Consider the following 17,669-nt stretch of genomic DNA (forward strand, 5'->3'; position numbering starts at 1 on the left):
ATGGGGGGAGCGAGTACGAGGTCTCCAAGGCTACGGTGTACTTTTGCCAAAACAAAAGCCCTGCTCCATGCCATCCATCCTCCTCCTCCTCCTCCAGCCGGGTCGGCAGAACTTCCATCTTCCCAGCGAAGCCGCCCGCCACTGATCTTATCTTCCCGGGAACAGAGCGGTGCAGAGCTTGTCACAGCCGGCTGCCCGGAGCCCGCCAAGATCCGCTCCCGGAGAGCGAGGGAGGGGGGTGCCTCAGCGCCCTGCGCCTGGCTCGCTTTCCCCACGATGCCCGTCCCCGGGCAGGGGGGCAGCCGGGCTTGGATCCTGATCTGGCCACGGGTATCCCGGCAGCCCGGTCCCCTGGCGAAGGTGACACGCCGCCGAGGTCCCAAGCTGCTCGGCCCGTCTCAACGCCCCTCTCCCCCCGGTCACAGTTTGGCTCCGGATCGATCGGCGCTGCCTGGCCGCGCTTCCCCTGCAATTCCAGGTAGTAAATCAGTGCCAAGCGGCTCCGCCTCCCGGCCTTGCCATTGGCGGGCCGGGCCCGCTCGTTCCCCCCTGATTGGCTGCCCGGGCGCCACAAGGCTTTACATAAAGGAGCGCTCGCGCGGCGAGGCTTGCCCGAACTGGAGAGAGGGGCGCGGAGCGGAGCGCGAGGCCAGCGGCGCCGGCGAGCAGCAGCCACGGGGGCAGGGCGGCTCTGTCGCCCCCTCGCCCGCCCGGGATGCCCCGCGGCCCGCTGGCAGGCATGGCCCCGCCGGAGCGTCCCGTCCCTCCGGTGAGTGAGTCGCCATGACCCGTGTCCGCCTCGGCGGGGGTAACTTACTTTCCCAGGGAAGTTGGGCACGGGTGGGGGCGGGCTGCAATCGGGCACCTAGGCGAGGGGGGCCCTGGGGCGGGGGCCTGGCCCCTTCCCTGCCTGCGGCGAGGGTCCGGTCAGGCGGCCGCGGGGCTGGCCCGGGGAGGGAAGGAGCCCACGGGGGCCAAGGTCTTGCCGCTCTGGAGGTGACTGCCGGGCGGCTGCTGGCTGCGCCCCAGCTTCCGAGCTCGCCTGCTGTCCCGCACTGAGGCAGAGCGCGAGAGAGCGAGCAAGGGCACCAACTCTGAAGCGCAACTCCCAGATGCTGAGCCACCGCCGCGGAGAGGGTGGGTCTGGTGCTGCTCCGGGGAAGGGAAACCCGGCTGCCTGCAGCGCTCTTGCAGGCTCTGGGCTGCTGTCAGTGGTGCAGGCAGAGACGGTCAGAGTTTTCTTAGAAACGGTCCTAAGAAAAATGCCAGCATGTCTCCTGAGACAAGTGCCTGGGACCTATGTGCCTGGGTGGCTCTGCTCCCGCGCCTGAGTTCTCTGCACTGGCGGTACTTTGGAAGAGAATAAGGGGCTTGGGGAACCTTGCTTATTTGATGCAACCACAATTCACTGGTTGTAGGGCGGCGATATCACTGAGCAGGGTTCGGAAATGCATATGGAGAATGACGCCGTGAGTCGGTGGTATCGCTGGCCCACAGTAGTGCGGGGAAGGTCAGCTTGCTGTGGGGTTGCTGGAGGGGTGTATTTCACGTCTGACATGTTGACGGCCCAGGGGCTGCAATGTCCCTCGGAGAGCCGAGGCAGGAACGTGCAGCAGCAACTGCCAGCTAGTGCAGAGCCTGAGTGCCATTAAATACCAAGACCCGCTGAGACCACTGCTTGGGGTGACCGGGTCTGAGTGAGGCCCCTTCCCCTCTTTCAGCACAGGCCAGCGAGCCCTGCCTCTGCTCTGAGGCTCTTGCACTCCATGCCTGGATGTCTTACATCTCCTCCCACCCCCACCTGGGGGGACAGCAGGGTGCTGCGATCCCAAGGCAGCCTTCTGCTTCCTGGAGATCTTCCTGTGACATTTGCAACCTGGGGCAGGGTCTGCTGGGCTGGGCACCACTCTTCAACGAAACTCTGTCAATAGGTCTAGTGCAGCGTTGTTGACCACACCCTGCAGGGGCAAGCAAAGCATGGGCATGTATGGCAGCAACATGGCCCGATAGGTGCCTTCTCCTTTGTGAGGATGCAGACCTGCCCTGTTGTGAGCACTGAAGTTTTAAAAGTTAGCATCTGGGGTGTGATCACCCACACCAAAGCCTTGGGGCAATGGTTAGAGGGAGCTAGGGAGCTTACCTAATATGAAGAGGAAGGGGATGCAGCCGGTGCTCAGCATGCAGTCCCTGGTTAATTTGTTGTAGTGTGGACACAGAATAGATATCCTTCTGGTGCACATGATGTCTCCTACACCAAAGGTGGCCAATTGGTGGAGAAGGAAATGATCTGCAGTTTCCAAAATCATGGTGAAAGAGATGTTGGCATCCTTCAGTGTTCCCAACCAGAGCCAGCTTTGTGTGGTGGTTAAGAGTGGCGGCGTCTAATCCAGAGAGCCGGGTTTGGTTCCCCGCTCCTCCATGTGCAGCCTGCTGGGTGACCTTGGGCTAGTCACAGTCCTGTCAGAACTGTTCTCACAGAGCTGTTTTGAGAGAGGATGGAGAGGTGACTGAAAGCCACTTTGAGACTCCTTCAGGCAGTGAAAAGTTGGGTATAAAAACCAACTCTTCTTCTTCAACCAGAACAGATGGCAACCCCTGCTCATGGGAATTGTAGTCTATGGACCTCTGGAGGGCTGCAGTTCAGCTGCCCTGCCCTAGAACATCTCTGCAAGCGGATCAGCACCATGGTGCTTTTGTGGCACCTGCCAAGGTACCCGAAGTGGTCAAAAGATGGGCTAAGCCTGAGCTAGGCTAGGCCTTTTCCAGTTGCTATTATCAAAGAGAAGAAGGGAAAGGCCCATAGACCTAGCACAGAGCGGGCAGCGGCAGCCTCATGTTCTGAAAGGAACATGGTAGGCTCTCTCATGTTAGACTTCTCTCATGGTAGCCTCTCTGCCCCATTCTTCTGGAGGGCCTGTCTCTTGCCCATATGCCTTGGGGCTGTCCAGCTTTCTGCACCATCCGATGAGTCCTGATGAAAGTCTCAGAGGATTTTGGCTCCTTCTGCAGCTGGCACAATGGAAACTCTTGGCAACGGATGCAGCCACCCCAGGGCTTAATCATTTCTGTCTTGGGAGACTGATACTGTTCCTTTTCAGATGTTCTCCATGCCTGCCTTTAAGGGGAAGATGTTATCGGTTATGCAGATAAAAGTTCTACGTATCACAAAATCCATACTTGGTCAAGATCCTGCCAGCTTTTGTGAGAACAGAGTTTGTAGTCTGGCACATGTGCTTGTTCACATGGTCCTTTGTTCTGTATATGTGTCTTGCCAGTTTTTAAAAGTCAAGATACACTGGAGAAAAATGTTCATGGATCCCTGGAGACTAAACCAAGGCAAGCGACATATTTGTCAAATGGTACCATGCAAAACTGTTTTGCTAGGCAGGGCACCTTCCTTACTCTGCTCCCAAAGCAGGGATGGAGCCAGGATGGGCTTGCACAGAACTTCCTATGGACCTGGAGCGGTCAAGCTGTCTGTAGAAGCATCTTCATGCCCCTCTTTCCATGACTGATAGCAGCCCCACCCTAGTAGCTGGTCCGCAGTCCATTTGTGCAGCCTTACTGCTCAATGTGCTTAGACCGCAAGGTGGTGTGGGAGGCTGCCATCTGCACATGCAGGCCTGCCCCTTTCTGAAGAGTGAAAGGTGTGGCACTGCTCCATCCTTCCAATGGGGTTGCCTCTGCAGCCAGCCATTGCCCTCACCTTCTCTCCCCCCAATACTTTGTTTGCCCCCACACCAGCATATTTGCAGTTATGCGTAGCATTTCATTTGTCACTCGGGCCAATTGATATAGAGCATTTTACCTTGTTCCTGCACAGAAGTGTCTTTTGTGCTGGGATTTCAGAATGTGTGAACCATCCCAAAGTGGACCCTTGGTAGCCATAACAGGATCTGTAAGCTCCAGTGGGCAGGCCCTCAAGTGAGAGAACCAGGATTACAGAAATAAAGTGTGTGTGTGTGTACGTCTCTGTCTGCCTGTGCACAGGTGTAAGCACTGTATGTGTGTGTTTAGGAAGGCAGCTTAATTAATGGCCATTTCCCTAATGATCTATCTGGAAATGCTCACTGATGTATGGGTTTAATTAGCCCAAGCCAAATGCTGAGAGCCCGATGGTGGAACACGCCGTCCCTGTCACTAGGTGCCTGTTGCCGTCCTGTTTTCTGTGGACACTCACTTAACGACAAGCTAATCTGGGCCTAAAGTGGAGGATGGTGCTTGTGCCTAGGCTGCTAGGTCTAATATGTGTGATGGATGACTTCACTGTGAGCCAATGCATGGAGATGCATCGTGTTGTTGCACCTTTTGCCAGGTCCCTCTGCCTGAAGGGATCTCTGCCCTCGGCCACTGACCCCCAGAGTTTATGTCCAAGGTGAATGGAATGGATTCAGACCTAGTCCCACTAATACAATCAAATATGGTGGCCCTCTTGGCGCATTGCACCACGATTATGAACACGCTTCAAGAAAGGCACAAAAGAGGTCTCATAATAGTGGGGCTTATAGATCAGTGGTATCTGCCATGCAGTTTGCTGGCAGCGTAACAAGTCTTTGCAGGCTGCACAAGGATATGTTCTGTCTGCTGCTTCATCACACTTTATCATAAAGGTCAATTAATTGCACAAACTCTGCCCATCCCACCTCCAGGCACTCATTTGGGGCAGCCAGACTGGGAGCTGTAGAAATTTTGGGTGTACCTAGTTCTGGCTCTGTGTCCCTGCTGGTGGCATAAGTGAGTCAGCCTGTGTTTTGCTGGGGGGCTAGCCCATATTTGGCCCAAGCAAGAAAATGGCTATAGATCAGAAGGCCATTGAGCCAGGCAAAACCATTTCTTTAGCTGAACTACAACTGAGTTACCAGAAAAATGGGTGGGGAGAATGAGACATGTTTGCTGGCTAGAGCACAATCCGTTAGGATTGCAATTGGGGCAGTTCCCGGAGAGCCAATAATAAGACTGGTGAGTGATGATTCGTAGGGATGCTTGCATGCTTGCATATGCACCTTAACTGCCCTTTTGTTCACACAATTCAAATGGACACAGCATGATGAAAGGATGGATCCCCCGCCTTCCCAAGAGGTTGCAAAGGCAGTATTGATTCCCAGCCCACAGTAGCGATTATAAGACCACTCCAAGTTGACAGTCCCAGGGAAAAAAGATGCTGATTAACATAAGATGCAAGAGTTCTCATATGCATGTGCTGACAAAATGAAAAAGTGCCTCCTTTGACTATCCAGATTACATGTACAAATGATAAGGGAAGAGTTAAACTCTGAGAAGAAGTGCATTTAAATGTGAAAACATACTTTCGGGTGTGGAAGGATGACCCCAGGACCTGAGAGGCGTGCTGAAGTGTTCCCTGAGTCAGGCATTTTGCTCTTCTCTGCTTGTGGCACATCATGCGTTACCCTTCAGGCCGGAGGGATCAGTGTGAGGTCTGTGGGTGTGGCTTAGGACCGAAAGAGTTCTTAGGCTTCTCTGGTTGTGCAATCAGACCCAGCAGTTATTCTCAGGACAGAATCAGGGGCTTGTTAATCTGCAAGAGAAATGTGATTTTGTGAATGTCCTTGCACATGGTTGAATATGCATCCCCATTCCCCTGGTGCGTACATGATTAGATGTAGATACCTTAAACAGATTGGTGAGTACATCTTCCTTCCTTCTGCCTTCTCTTGTGGCAACAACCCGGGGAGTACATGACTGCTCACAGCAATTCCCAGTTCCAAGAGCCTGATTAGGAAGATGGCAAAACAGAGTAATGTGAATTTAAGTCATGATGAGTCAAATTGAGCCCCCATTATTAGAGGCAGTAGATCTGTTATTGGAAGCCTGTAGCAGACAATATGGTATAGCTAATAAACCATGCCCTTTTTCTGAGCAGCCCATGCTGGAGACAGTATGCTTGCTAGTCAGACCTGTGGTCTCATCCAATAAGGCAATGCTTATTTTCTTGTGACCTGTCACTCTCCGTAGGGTTTTGCATTCAGAGAGACATCGGGATCTGCCCCGCTGAGACTTCCAGGGTAGTGAAAGTCCATTTCCTTAGCAATTTTCTATTCTGATCTATTTTTACCATGCATTATACAGCATACTAATTTTCTAGTAATGCTAATTTAACCTCACCATTACCAACAAACTTGTGGCTGGGAGGAAGGATGCAGCATGCTTTTCTATAGAAATCATTGAATTCTGGACTGAACACAAATGTGCTTTTATAGCTGCTGTCCCTCCATCCTGCCCAGTAGACAAAAGTTGGCTTTCCCAGGGGCATGATTGTCAAAAATGTGTGTAGTAGGAGCTTCCTGTCCCTCAGGAATAGTATTTCAGAGGGCATTCTAGGCTGCTCTAAATAAAATAAGAAAGCCACATTCCCTCTGTCTGAAGAAATTTCCCATGGTCCAAGCCTTTCTCCAGACGTAAGAACTGGTTATCCATGGGAAGCTCAGGAGAGTTAGTGTGGTGTAGAGGCTAGAGGAGGGGTAATCAAAATGTGGCCCTCCAGATATCCATGGACTACAATTCCCATGAGCCCCTGCCAGAAAATGCTGGCAGGGGCTCCTGGGAATTGTAGTCCATGGACATCTGGAGGGCTGCAGTTTGACTACCCATGTCAACCAAGGATTTGGGAAGGTTCAGGCTCAAATCCCCTCTGTTCCTCGGAAACTCCCAGGGTGACCTTGGGCCAGTCACTTAGGCTCACCTGTCTCACAGGGTAGCTATTAGAGCAACCTAGAGAAGGGAGAACAGTGTTTTAAGCTGCTTTATGTCCACATTGGGGAGAAAAGTGTGACATAAATATCTTAAACAGGGCACTAGTTTTGCAGCCTGGACAGGAATCCACATACGGGGTGAGGGGAATTCTCCGGCAGCTGCACAGGACAGACTGACCTAGCCACGTGCCTTTCTGTTTGCAGGTGCCAAAGGGGCTGCTGCTGCTGCTCTGGTGGAGCTGGGTCCTGACTTGGCCTGGTGAAGGATCTCAGCGCAGTGAGCCCATGTTCACAGCCATCACAGACCATGTCCTCCCCCCGGACTATGACAGCAACCCCACACAGCTGAATTATGGCGTGGCTGTGACTGATGTGGATCAGGATGGAGACTTCGAGATAATCGTGGCTGGGTGGGTACCATGGGGCAAGGTTTGCTAACCCAGGGTTACTGGGAAGTGGGCTGGTTGCTGGCAGTGAAGACACCACAGCTGGGGTGGTCAGCAGGCTGGCTTTCATGGGAAGATGCTGCGCAAAGTTCCGGTGCAGGCTGGCGGGTGGGAGAGATCCTCATGGATGTTTTTTATAGGGGTCAAGCAGGGTTGTTTGGACTTTCTCAGCAGGCTGGTTTCAGAGGGCAGCACCAATCTGGCACAGATCCAGAGGATGCCAGAAGTAATAACAGTGCAGAAACTCAGACGCTGTTCGGGCAGGTGCTGAAATGGCCATGAATGTGCCGACACAGTAAAACTTCCTACAGCAGCTTCCTCACAGCTTATAGCTTAACTGCCTTTCCAGAGTCATTTCTCTGATAAACTGTTTGCCTGCAGCACATGTAGCCCCCCACCCCACCCCACCCCCCTTGGCCACATGGGAGTCGTGACCAAGTGAATGAGCACCAGAGGGAGCTGTCTCTCAATACTTGGCCACCCCACATACAACTTGACCTTTCCATAAAACATCTGTGAATTGCACTCAGCTGGAAAGAGCATATATCCATCGGAGAACTTCATGCATAGCTCTTCTTAGAAAGCTGGGTGGCTGATCAGATTTGCATCTTTAGCTGAATTCATTCTCCAGAGAAATTTCACCTCTATATATCCTCCCCCCCCCCAGTCTGATTATTTAAAAAAAATATTTAGAAGATAATTTTTCCTCATGTTAAAAATTATTTAATGCATTTTAATCTCACCCTCCTTCTGAAGAACTTACTCAGTGCTGTACATAATGCTTGCCTCCACCGATTTACCCTCCTAATCACCTTGTGAGGTCGGTTGGGCTGTATGTGTCTGGCCCAGGTCACCCAGCAAGGTTCACAGGCAGAGTGAGGACTTAAGCCTGGGCCTCCCAGATCCCAGCCCCACACCCGAGCCCCTGCACCACACTGGCTCTCTCTGGCTGGTCTGCTTTCTCCATTCACAATGGAGTAGGACTCAGTAAGAAACCCAGATTTCTCTTGACTTGAAAAATTCCTGATCATCCCCATCAGAACCTGCGGGCATCTCAGCTGTCTAAACTTGTATTTTTTAAAATATCAATTTCACAGTACCATTGGTCCTATGATATTCTCTTAAAATCCCTCCACTGGCTGCTTTCAGATCTGCCACAAGTTTCTTCTTCTGTACCTTCAATGCTCCCTGTGAGTTCAGTGGTTTAACTTTCCCACCTTCATAGGAGCATATCCCTGACAATGAACTTTGCCCCTCCCCTCCTCCTGACTGTCTCATCTCACTCAAGTGGCTCTTTCTTTGCTGCCCCTTAGGCCTGGAAGCTGTTTCCCAGAATAACTGTAGGAGGCCTTCCCTTTCACTACTTTAACGTTCTTCCTCAAAAGCCACCTTTCCTTGATTGCAACCCCCTCCTGAAACTGATGTAGTGGTTATTTAAGATCCTGGAGATGCCAGTTCCGTTCCCAGTGAATGTCTGGGGGGGGGGGGGTGACCTTGGGCCGGTCACTCCCTCTCAGCATAAACTAACTCACAGGATGGTTGTTAGGGCGGGCTGGGCAAGGGGAGAACAAGGCAGTAAGCTCTTTTGGGGCCCCCTTAGGTCAAAGATACAAATATTGAGGCTAAGCAGGAATAATCGCAATTAATGCATAGTTTCTCTGTTTATTCCGGTCTCCCTTAAGGCAAATTTTTGATTGCCAGCTCATCAGGGCGGGGGCCTTGCATCCTGTAAAGTGCTGTTGGCATTGGTGTGTTGTACAAATACCAATAGTTTGTTAACAGTGTCTGCAGCATCATGATGGACGGCCATCAACAGCCATCGTGTGGCGATCCCTGCCTTCCTCTAGATACTCATTGCACCTGCCCCGGTGAGATGAAACAACCGTAATCAAGAATCTTATGGCTGCTCCCATAACCAGCTTTAACTTGTTGTATACCATGACAAATCCCAGTCGCTCAGCAGTATAATTTCTTCGACAGGAGTTGCACTGCAATGGGGCTCACTGTGGTATATTTATTGCTGAACTTGCTTTTCAGCCCGTAAAGCATAACGTAGATGGATGTCTTAGGCTGGATTCCTTAACATGAAGGGCACAATATTATAAGCAGGACCCCTGATTGGCTGTGTTAATGCAGAGTGATTGTGATGTGAACCATACATATGTGTGTATGGGTATGGGGAAGGTGTTTCCTGGCTTGCTGGATACTTATGCTGGGTAGGGAAGCCCTCTGTTTGCTCCCACCCTTTCCCCTGCCTCCAAGGTCAGCAGCCTGTGTAGAGCAACTGTCTGCATTCCCACTTAGCCAGCACCTTTCCTCATAGTTGATGGTTATCCTTTGCAGGAGCCCGGGTATCTGCATAGCAGCATCCAGCAGTCTTCAGAGAAAAGAAGGAATATTTCACCCGTCAGTACGCCCAAAATGGAGCTTCTATGTTATTTTTTTAGGCCAAAGCCACCATCTCTGAAATCTAGATGACTTTGGCATATTCCTCACAGATTCAGCGGTATGCTAGATGTTGAGGGAGCATAACGAATGGGGAAAACAAGTGCTGGAGGTCTCGATGGCTGGCCCAAAGGAAGAAAATAAGTTTCCCCCTGGCTAGGTATATCCCCAGATGCCTCAATTCCTGCTTTCCCCCCCTAGGTGGGAGGAGCAGCCCTCTTGTTTCCATGTTCTCCTGCTGTTCTGACAGGCCTCAGTGTGTCCCCTGACATTGTATTAATTGGCTGGAGGGGTAAGGGAGGGCACCCAGCTCATTATGGGCAGCCTTGGTGTGGAAGGGTGCACAGGAATGAGCAAGGTAATTAGTTGTGTGCTCCCTGCATCCCCAAGCTGCCAGCAGCCCCAAAGGGCTGGGATGGGAGCGCATGGAGCTGAAGCTTGAAGAGCCAGCTGGCTCCTGTCACGTTTTCTCCTGTCTGATAAGGACAGACTCCTTTGAGGAGTGGTAAATGCAGAGCACCACAGCAAGGGATCTGCATTGGGAAGAGGAGGAAGTGTCCGTGCATATGGTCAGGGTCTTGTATGCTGAGATGCGTGTGTGGGATATGGTACACATCCAACGCTATGAGATATGGACTCCAGAACTAAACTTGGTAAGAGCCCCATTGAACTCAAAGGATCCCCTCAACCTGCAACCCTCCTAAAGCAAAAGATCCTTAGCAATCCTGACTTTGCTGTCACGACTGACTGCAAACACACATTCTGCATGGTCTGAGGGGCCAAGTTGGGTCTTTTGGAGGCAGTTAAAAGCCATGATGCATCTTAGCATAGCCTGGCAGCAACTAGGAGGTCTCATACCTTATGAGATGAGAGCAGGGGAAGAAGCCTGCAGCCATTTCATAGCATTGACATTGACATGAAAAATAATAAATGTCATGTTGAAGATTCTGGGTATCATAACAACAACACGGAATAGTATAGTAAACTGTGGCTCTGATGCCACAAAAATCATGCATTTTTAGAAATTTAAGGGTTCTTACTGGAATTTTAACCCAGATTAGATGTATGTTTCTGGGTTAGAATTTTATTCATTCAATCATAGCCCACCACTTCCTCGCAGTGGCACATGGCGGGTAACTATCACTGCTTGAAGGTATAGAAGGTTAGCTGATATTACAAACGAAACTTTGCACCCATACCCCACAGGTGTGCTTAGTCACCGATGTTTGCGTTTCATCTGAATCCATCCATCGTCTTTGTCCCATCGTTCCACTGACCTTTCTTCATGGGCTTGCATTCCAGACCCTTCACCTCCATCACTCTGTTCTGATCTGTCACCAATTTGTCAATGTTCTTATTAAAGGAGGAACATTAATGATAAGCCAGTGCCTCAGCTTTGGCTTGAGCAGCTCTGAATAAAACAACGGGTTCCTATTTCACAGATATGCTGTTTCTGCCGAGACTGTCTCCAAGTAGTGTGTCTGCTTTTGTTACACTCCTAGCTTCCCTTCAATTTGAGTTCCACCGTAAGACACCCTTGGCTGAATCCTTAAGGTGATGATTCCTCATCAGTCACCATTCATAGCAGCAATGGACATCTACATGGGAGTATTCTCCATGCCACTCCAAATCCCAGCCTCCCAAGGCTCCACACCCAAATCTCCACCCATATGAACATAAGAGAAGACATGTTAGATCAGGCTAATGGCCCATCAAGTCCAACACTCCATGTCACACAATGGACACAACCCAGGTATCATCTGGAGGTCCACCAGTGGGATGAACACTGAGAACTTCAGGAGAAGAGAAGGACCAGCATGAGAAAATAGTAAAGGGAAATGGCTTCAATGAACAAGGCACCCCAAAATCTACATCTCCCTGCCCATACAGTGGTCAAACTCAGTTTGACTACGGTCTTTCATGAAAGATAATACCACAGCAATTTTGGGGAAGATCACAACAATGCCAAACAAAACACAGCTACACTATTAGAGGAAAACAAGCTCTAGTTTAGAAAGCAAGGTGAAGCAAAGCAATTGTGTAGAAGCAGACCTCTTCTGAAATTTATTTAAGATTATTTTTCATTAAAATATTGTTATGATCTTGATGAATTTCAGATAACAGCTGGGATTTCTGGTTTGTCAAGATAACTTTAATCTTGCACTAAAACATTTCAACCCCGGATACTTTTGTGCCAACTTTTGTGAGTTTAATTCAGAATTTAATGCATGCAAGTTCTAGGTTTACAGCAAGACGGTGGCCCTGTGGCTGGGCAGGATGGCAACAGATCAGGCAGCGTGCCCACCTGCCCACACTGGCTGGGGTGCAACTTCTTACCCTCAGTCAGGAATCTGAGGGTGATCCTGGTGCAAAACGCATCTGCTAGGGTCCTCACTGGGACATTGTGGAGGACCCAGATCCAGCCTGTGCTGAGCCAGCTGCATTGGTTGCCAGTTGCAGCTCAGATCAAGTTCAAGGTTTTGGTATTAACTTTTAAGGCCCTCCACTGCCTGGAGCCCCCATATCTTCAGGACCACCTGTCTCCTTATGCCCCCCACTGGGCTTTGCACTCAGTTGGTGCTAACCAGTTGGAGATCCCTGGTCCAAGGGAAGTACACCTGGCCTTGACCTGATCCAGGGCGTTTTGGTTCTGGCCAAAACCAGGTGGAATGAGCTCCCAGGTGAGCTGCGAGCCCTGACAGAACTGTCTCAGTTCCACAGGACCTGCAAAATGGAGCTCTTCTGCCGGGTCATTGGGCGAGGCCAGGACATGTAAGATCAGAGCCCCTCTGTGAGTTAGCCAGAACGTAAGTCTGCTTAGGCAGCCTCTGGGGATGGGTGTATGAATTAGTCTGTGAGCCAGGGAGTAGGAACTTGGTCACCACCTGCGTGGTGGGTTATTGAGTGGGGGTGTGGATTTTTTAGACTTTTAAGTGGGGGTTGTATGAAAGTTTAAGATTGCTAAGGCCACACACCCCCTCCCCCCCTCCGCAGTGAGGTGCTGGCTGCGGTGGCCTGGAGCGGCTGATTAGGACGCCGCTGCATAGAACCCTAACTGCGACCTACCACGAGTCACTCAGTGAAAGTGGCGGGTTATAAATCAGATAGGTAGGTAGATAGATAGATAGATAGAACATTCTTCTAGAATTTCCCTTTTCAAAACAATGGATTAACCGTTCTATGGATATGACTTTCACTATTTTGTCACCTGTTTTGTAGTTCAAGTAACTAACTGGCCTTGGGGAAAGTGATATGTCCCTTTCATAGTGGCTTAAGATGCAGAAATGTACAGTTGAAGGTTTTCGTGTTATGCAGGCAAATAGCATTCCATTTTGTAAAAGAAAAGGACACTTTTTTCAGGCAAGATCATAACCTTTATTGGTAGCAGTTTATCTACCCCATGCTTCCCTTTTCAGCTGCTATTTGCTTTATTTATACCCAGCTTTCCCCCCCCCAGTTGCCCACATAGTTCTCCTCTCCTCCATTTTATCTTCACAGCAGCCCTGTGAGGTAGCATAGTCTGAGAGTTATCTGGCTCAAGGTCACCCAGCAAGCTTCCATGACTGAGAGAGGATTCAAACCAGGGTCTCCCAGATCCTAGTATTGTGACACTCTAACCACTATACCACCCTACTCAAGTTCAGTCCTATGCCTAGAACACACTGTATTAGCAGCATACTTCTACTAAGAGGATTATTAAGAGAAGCTGAAGTGAAGACAGGCAGGATGCAGGCTTTCACCTGTTGGCTTGGCTTTGATCAGTGATGAATGTGCTCTGAATGTGGCTTTCCCTCCCCCCAGTTAGTGCTTCTCCTCAGAGGAGCTGTCCCATCGGTGGTCTCTGCTCTTGAAAGGGCGATGTGCCCTGCCCACCTGCAGCAGTTGCTGCTGCCCTGGAGTTTTTTCAGCCTGAGTTCCCATGAGCTCATTATTGGGCATTCAAGGTAGAAAGAAAGAGGCTAATTGGGAGGCAGCTGAGTGCGGATGCCTTCGCCAAGCAAAGCCTTGCGCTTCTCTCCTGCACTGCGCATCTGATTCAGCCCGGCTGCTACTTGCCCAGTGAGACCAGAAGACTCAGTGACTAAAGCCAAGCCATCCAGAGAAGCAATGCTGCCAAATGGGGGTCCCTCTGACCTGAGACTGTAGGTGGCCGGGTGGGAGGTAGAATCTAGAACTGTTTCTGGGAATGAAATGCGACTAGGCTTGCCAGCCCTAGCTTGTGCATTCCTTGGGATTTGGGGATGGTGGAGAGAGCGGGCTCAGTCAGGGTGTGAGGCTGCCCTCTGAAGCTGCTGTTTCCTCTGTGGTTCCTGTTGCATGGAGAAAAGCTGTACTTCTGGGCAGGCTCCAGGCTCTACCTGGAGGTTGGCAAGGCAACCCTAGCTGCAGTGCTTCCAGTGTGGCTAGGGAAGGGGCAGTTTTACTGTTTTCCTTTCATTCCAGGCTGTATTCATAATCACAGAGAGGGCATTTCAGAACCAAATGAATGTGAATGGTGCTTAACAAAACAAAATCAGAGTCCAGTGGCACCTTTAAGACCAACAAAGATTTATTCAAGGTGTGAGCTTTCGAGTGCAAGCACTCTTCCTCAAAGTATGAACTTTTCATAGTCAGTTCATAGTCTGAGGAAGAGTGCTTGCACTCGAAAGCTCACATCTTGAATAAAGGTGCCACTGGACTCTGATTTTGTTTTGTTGTGCTGCTTCAGACCAACACGGCTACCCACTTGAATCTATATGAATGGTGCTTGTATAACTTCTTTACTGAAGGCCAGGGCATGAATGTTGGTGGGCAAAGAACTCAACATCTGGGGCATGATGCTGAGACGGGCACCTGGAAGGTGCAAAAATGGGAGGGGGGTGTTGTTGTTCCATTTTGCAGAGCTGGGCTGCGCACAAGCTAAGGAAGCTACTGTTTTACGAAATTAATTTTTGGAGATAATGCTACATATGTGACCTCTTACAAAGGATAGCGCTAAGGGCCTCAGTATGTTTTAATATGGGTCTGTTCATGACTGCTGTCTACAGAGAGTGTTTTCCAAATCACAACCAACTCAGGGCATCATTAGAAGCATGGGGTTGTCAAGGCATGAAATGAGCAGAGGCAGCTTGCCATTGCCTGCTTCTGCGTAGCAACGTTAGTCATCCCTGCTGGTCTCCCATCCATGGCCATCCCTGCCTACCTTCCAAGCTCTCACAAGGTTGGGCTGCTCTGGGCCACTGAGGCTGCTGCAAGTGATGTTCTTGGGGCTTAAAGGTGCATCTTCAGAACTGGAGTCTCTGCCAATAGCTTTGAGAGCTCTTGGACTGTGAAGCCTCATGCTGCTGCCACTGCTGTTCCTATCCTGTAGAGACATCTGGGAGAAGACATGAGAGCCACTTAAAGCTGCTGCTTCATGGCCTGGGAGATCATAAAGCACCAGGCATTGCTGTCTGCTCTGGATGTAGCAGTCTTAACTGGACAGGAAATGCTTTTCTCAATCTCAACCCCCTTGGTTGGAAAGGAGAACGGGTGTTTTCCTGTCCACAGACAAAAGCCTGAAATATAAAAGGCTCATAAGCAGCAGCCACAAATGGTGGTCCTTGTTATGTCTTCTCTCTTTTGTTCTGCTTCTGAAGTTGTTCTTCATATGGGTATGGTGATCTATCAGCAAGGGAAGCAAAGTCAAGTGCTCTGTACATATCAGGCTGCAAAAGGGCTTTCCTCTCTGCCAATACTATACTGTTTAGTATGGAGTCTTTCCAGACATGCAAAGATTAAACTACAGCAAGATTAGACAAAAAAATTGAATTGAGAAGAACTGTTAGGGATTTCATCCCATGGAAGCTTCCTTCCTTCCCAGGGTTATTAAAAGATAGCAGGGCAGTGGTTTGTCGCCATGGGATGAATGCATCAGATGTTGCAGAGGTTCTCATGGGATAATTGCAATCAAACATGTAAGTAGCAGGCACATCTGAATTTACCTGCTGCAGAATGAATAAACAGGAAGCATATGAAGTGTCCAGAATCTTCCCAAAAATGTTTGCATGGCTTCAAAGATGGTGTACATTTCCCAAAGCCAATTTTTTCCATGCCAAATCACTGAGCTCTCTGATATGTAGCCATCCTTTTCTTTCTGGGTTCTCTTAATAAGAAGCTGACCCTCTCACTCATCACATTCCAGAGATGAAGCACCTCTTCGGATGTGTCACAAGATAAAGTCTCTGATGTAATTATGGCCCTTTTCATTGGTTGGTCTGCTGTAACCCCTAACCTGGTCCCACTTATGTGAAGGAGCGCATTAGGCCCTGCTGTTTCTCTCTGGGGCTTTGTGATTTTGGCCTCTTAAGTCTTAGCAAGCTCTATATTTATCCTTGGGGCTCCCTGCTCTCATTCTCCTATATTAATTTCTCCTCCAAACTGTGCATTTTCAGCTTTAGAAAATTCCATGTTAACTACCGTAGAGTCACACATTGTCAGCTGCCAGATGAAACCACTCAGGCATTTCTGCATCTTTGCATTGTGCTATCTTAATGTGGATCGGTGGCTAAAAGAATCCAGGGCAGAGTCTGCACTTACTTTGTTTATTCCATTGTCAATCCTGTTGAATTCAGATCAATTTGAACTTGGGTCTTCTTCTCCCCCCCCCCCATTGAAACAGGAAAGTGTTCTGCACGTGGTTAGGTAGTTCAGAAGGGCAGGGAGCCAAGCCTCTTTCTTTCTTTTCTTGAAGGGGGGGGGGGGAGGAGCCAAGCAGGGAGCCTCTTTCTTTTCTTGGAGGGGGGTGGGGGAGAGAGGATTGAAGAAGGCAGAGAAGGGAGAAAAAATCCAAGACCGACAGAAGTTGAGAGAAATTAGGGGCTTCTCCTTTAAGGCAAGCTTGTCACATGAGTAGTTTTGGCCAATCAGAGGTTCTCTACCATGGAAGAGAGCCCTGATTCAAAACAGCCTGCATTCTCTAATCCGAATCTTGAAATATTGAGCATTAAAAGCACTCTAAGATATCGCACAATAAAGGTAGGGTCACTCCGGATCAATCCTTCTTGCTGTAGAAGGAAAATTTAAATTGCCCCAAATCCAAACGGAAATCGCATTCTGTGTAGACGGCAGTGACTGAATTGACCTGGGATTGGAATAAAAGCTCCGTGCAGTTTACACCCAGGTATCACCCTGGAGCAGACTGATCAGAAAAATTCTGCCGTTTGGGCTGGTCAGTGGCTTTGGATAGAAGGAAGTAGTTTAAAGCCAGCACCTCGTGTAGGAAGCTGCAAAAAGATATAAAGTTGGCCTGTTTTTCTGCCGGAATCCTTGTCTTTGCCATTTTATAAGTTTGCCTTGCTCCCAGATGGTGCCTTTGTGTATTTTTCTCTGGCAGTGGTTTCAGGCTAACTCAAGGTCAGACACTCCTTTGCCCCCCCCCATGAACCCTGCTGATGCCCAAACTGGCATGAGAAACTTCTGCTTGAATCTGGTAGGCATCAGATCTCTGCCACAAGACTTGCAAACGAACTCTTTTTCCCAGGTCTGCACTGGCAAAGGAACTCCAGTGAAGTTTCTCTGATGTAAATGGCCTTCTGGGGCCAGGGGAGTAAATAGAATTTAAAAGGAAACTTCACTTTCCCAAAAGCAGGGCACCCACCCACACACACACACACGTGCATGCACATACACCCAACACACCAGCCACCTCCACATCTTCTCCCCTTATCCGTGCCATTTCCTGCCCAATGAATCAAACCTATCGAGAACAAGAAGATATAGAATAACTTTCATAATAAAGCATAAGCTACGGCTCATCTGATAGCACAGCGTTGCCTTCTGGCACGCTGTGTTGAGGTTTTATTTCACAATCCATAGTACTGTGCTGGCTCCAAAATGAAAGACCAAGACTTCCTCCAAACTGTTTTGTTCTAATTTCCACGTCATAATCCCTCCCCCGACTACTGCTAGGATTGCCTGCTCTGAGTTCAGAAACACCTGGAGATTTGGGGTGGGCCCTGTGGAAGGCAGGGGATGGGGAGGGGAGGGACTTCCATGGGGTCTAGGGCCATAGAGACCACCTTACAAAGTGGCCATTTTCAGCAAGGGA

At 49.7% G+C, this 17,669-nt stretch overlaps 1 protein-coding gene across 3 annotated transcripts in view; it reads left to right on the top strand.

Annotated features, from left to right (window-relative positions):
* The first annotated feature begins 601 nt into the window (after nt 1-601).
* CRTAC1 (cartilage acidic protein 1) overlaps nt 602-17,669 on the top strand; it is a 31,228-nt gene continuing 14,160 nt past the window's right edge. For all 3 annotated transcript variants that reach the window (XM_077349419.1, XM_077349421.1, XM_077349420.1), the window contains exons 1-2: nt 602-769; nt 6,915-7,120. In XM_077349419.1, the coding sequence (XP_077205534.1) occupies nt 716-769; nt 6,915-7,120 (260 nt within the window). In that variant the 5' untranslated portion in view covers nt 602-715. The remainder of the gene's footprint in view (nt 770-6,914; nt 7,121-17,669) is intronic.

This window comes from Paroedura picta, chromosome 8, assembly GCF_049243985.1.
Source record: "Paroedura picta isolate Pp20150507F chromosome 8, Ppicta_v3.0, whole genome shotgun sequence".
In the NCBI taxonomy this organism is placed as follows: domain Eukaryota; kingdom Metazoa; phylum Chordata; class Lepidosauria; order Squamata; family Gekkonidae; genus Paroedura; species Paroedura picta.